This window comes from Ornithodoros turicata, chromosome 5 (genome assembly GCF_037126465.1).
Source record: "Ornithodoros turicata isolate Travis chromosome 5, ASM3712646v1, whole genome shotgun sequence".
In the NCBI taxonomy this organism is placed as follows: Eukaryota; Metazoa; Arthropoda; class Arachnida; order Ixodida; family Argasidae; genus Ornithodoros; species Ornithodoros turicata.
In genome coordinates, this window is record NC_088205.1 from 29,200,540 (window position 1) to 29,203,809 (window position 3,270).

The following is a 3,270-nucleotide window of genomic DNA, read 5'->3' on the forward strand; positions in this document are numbered from 1 at the left end:
ATCTTATATATTGTATCTTATATATATATATCTTATAGCCTATATCTCACAAAGTACGTCACATAGAAGAACAATTCTTTTTCCCTTAGTATTCTTGCATGCAGTACAATATGTCCATCATGTAATGAACAACATTTATGAAAGTGTCCCAATCCCTTAAAGGATAACGCAGAAATACAGAGAGAGACAAAGGACAACAGCGAATTCGCACCTTGTTGAAATTTATTGGAAAACATTGATGGGTAGAAATCCAGCGAACCGGTAGAGATGTAGGAAGGGAGTTGCCTCAGGACAGAAGCCGCGGCAGAAGGCGGCTTCTGTCCTGAGGCAACTCCCTTCCTATTGGAAAACATTGTTATACAGGGTGTCCCAGAAAACGTATCATCGAATTATAATAAAAAAGCTACATCACTTAGAATCATGTGGTCAACTGCATTTGTTCTTGCTATGTTTTTGTCACCTCCTAATGTGAATGTCATGTAACGTAGGATTTATTATGTAAATTTTTGCTAACTGAACTTGGGAATATGCCAAGTAACAGTCACTTGTTTACCTCACCAATGTGAAGAGTGTGCCGAATTTACTCAAATTCATGATAATTGACAGGGATTTTGAGGAGCTATCCCATTGGGAAAAATAGCCAAACATCACGCTTTACGGAGCACCTCGAGCATAGTGTGCAGCGAATCTTTCGGCGCAATCATTGACAGTCTGACGAAAGGAGGTTGGAAGCCCAGCCCCCACTGGGATAGTAGAAAGAGACAACACAGGCATGGCTTGTTGCATCCGGCTTCCGCAGGGATCATGCCTTCCCTCTCCCAATTTCAAGAACTGTCACTTTTTGTACTATCCCTCTTTGGGCTGGGCTCATACCCTACTTGCCACCACTCAGAAAAGCTACTGCATCTCTGTTTGTTTCAGTTCGATGGATGGGGTGCTTATACATAATTTTATCACCTTCATTCTGGTTCTAGCAGAGACTACGTTTCTAAGTGCATGTGTAGTAGAATCCATACATGTTACATGTCACATATTAAGGTAAATCATATATATAACAATGTTTTCCAATAAATTTCAACAAGTTGTGAGTATGCTGCTGTCCTGTGGGGTTCTTTGTCTCTGTCTCTGTATTACTCTGTATATTCACAAACTGGTTTCCTTCAGCCCCTTGCTTTAAAATATTGTGAGGATTGAGATGGACACAGGAGGTACAGGGCAGAACATTTAATCGAGTCTGCTAGTATCCAGGCTACATGGCTTGGGCATAGAAGATGAAGTCTCTGATGATAATGACCGGGTGGAGTATTATGTTGACGGGGTGACTTCTTCCTCACAATATCATAGCATACATGATGATTAGGGTTTCTCATTTTCAGCATTTATTTTCCTGCAAGTCCCAGGGGTTATTGGCATCTATTTGGTTCCGAAAAACCAGAGTTATTCAACTTTCGCTCACTTTCAACTTGCTTCCCTTTAATAATTTCCTAATCAAAATGAACGGAAGTCACGCACGCGGAACGCACGAGTTTCCTGGTCAAATCCCACAACAAAGTGTGCTTTTAAGCTATTGCAAATGTCCATGTGTACGTGAACTTGTGCATTACAATTTTTTAGGTTACTTGTCTCTCAAAGTTCCGGAAAAAGCTATCTAACTTCTGGAGACGCTACACTTCTAATGGAGCTTTTCTACCTTTGCAACACAGACATGTAAATACTACGAAACAATAGGAGGAGCAACCCACAAATTGCACTGCCTTGCAGACTTACACATTCCACATTCCATTCCATCCACATTCCATAACATATGCTATGTGACCCTTCTCAAGCAGCTAATTGTTACAAAAAAGGATTCCAGAACACCAACAGGCAAATGAGAAGCTTCAGAATCACTTTTACAGCATTTGCGTGAATGTTATATTCTCAATCAATGGGAACAAATAATAGACCTTGGTACGTACCTGGTGAAGTGGTGAAGGCACCCCGCATATCGCTCAGAGCATTTTGAGCTATGGCCACCTCGTGCGTGGTTTTCTCGAGCTTCGCCTTAGCCATGTCAACGGCATCTTGCAGTTTGATAGCACGGTTCCGTAGCTGTTCCATTTCTTGGGTTATCACTGTTGGAGGTGATTGTTCTGCCATATCCTGGAAGAGTACACAGAGGTATAATTGGAAGAATGCTAGAGTTTGGGTACACCACAGCTAGAGTACACCACACAGTACTCAGTGTGGTGCACACTATAGAACATGAAGCCATATACATCAGCAGGCACTCTGGAACTTCTCCATAATATTGTGATATATCAAATGGTGCCCCATGGAAAGTGATTCAAAAATAAAACAAGAATGCAGGTTGATGAATGAAACACTCATTTTTAATCCCACCGCAATAAAATAATAACCCCACCTTGGCACCACAATAAAATAAATATGATGAAGTCTAACAAACATCAATGTAGTTGTACCTACTTCTAAGCAAGCAGCTGCTGGCAGTGTCTCATCAGTGCATAAACCTCTCGCCCGCACGATAGACTCGTACCTAGACATAGAAGAGAACAGCGCTAGAAGGAAAATTTGCACCACGGCATACATATGTGCTGTTTGCAACACATTAATGTGTGACCCTCTCACCTTCAGGTACACTACATCTCTTGTGCAGTCACATGTGCACTAACATATATTCATGCTACATTATTGAAGCAGTAGTGTGGCATGTGCATGCATTGGCCATTCACTGGTGTGCTGCCTGCTAGAGTTTGCAAGAGGAACTTCATGTTAGTAAATGAGCCTTTGAGTCAACAAGATAGCTGGTCAATATAAATAGGGACTGAGGTTTTCGGGAAATATTTTTTATAAAATTCGGGGTGTAAAAATAGGGTGGAAAACAGCAGTACCCGATCTGGCTGAATTCGGGTGTAAAATTTATGGACTGATATGATTAGACCCCAGATTCCTACGGAAATGCCTTTTTCTTTTGTCTGCTTCTAATACTGCCTTTTCAACACAGGAGCACGAACGGGGTGCTGAGGAACCTCCTGTATTGATTTGATAGTGCCTATATGTCTATTCCTGTGTTAGTGCCTAGTTTTGCATAGATGCCTAAAACTCTGATTAAACATCGAAAAATGCCTATAATGGCACTAAAACGGTTGTGAAACTCCATTGTCCAGGCGAAATGGACATCAGTCATGCCACACGTCCTTTTGAAACGATTGATCGCTTGAAAGAAGTGAGTATCTGAAAGCTAGGAATTGAAATCGGTCACTCGGTACA

General features: G+C 41.4%; 1 protein-coding gene across 5 annotated transcripts in view; it reads right to left on the minus strand.

Moving 5' to 3' along the window:
- Positions 1–3,270, minus strand: part of LOC135394278 (uncharacterized) — a 93,995-nt gene that overhangs the window by 12,192 nt on the left and 78,533 nt on the right. For all 5 annotated transcript variants that reach the window (XR_010422814.1, XM_064624952.1, XM_064624951.1 and 2 more), the window contains exons 15-16: positions 2,467–2,536; positions 1,959–2,142 (exon numbers count right to left, since the gene is read on the minus strand). Coding sequence is in view for 4 of the 5 variants with exons in the window: in XM_064624952.1 (XP_064481022.1) it covers positions 1,959–2,142; positions 2,467–2,536 (254 nt within the window). In the remaining variant the exon portion in view is untranslated. The remainder of the gene's footprint in view (positions 1–1,958; positions 2,143–2,466; positions 2,537–3,270) is intronic.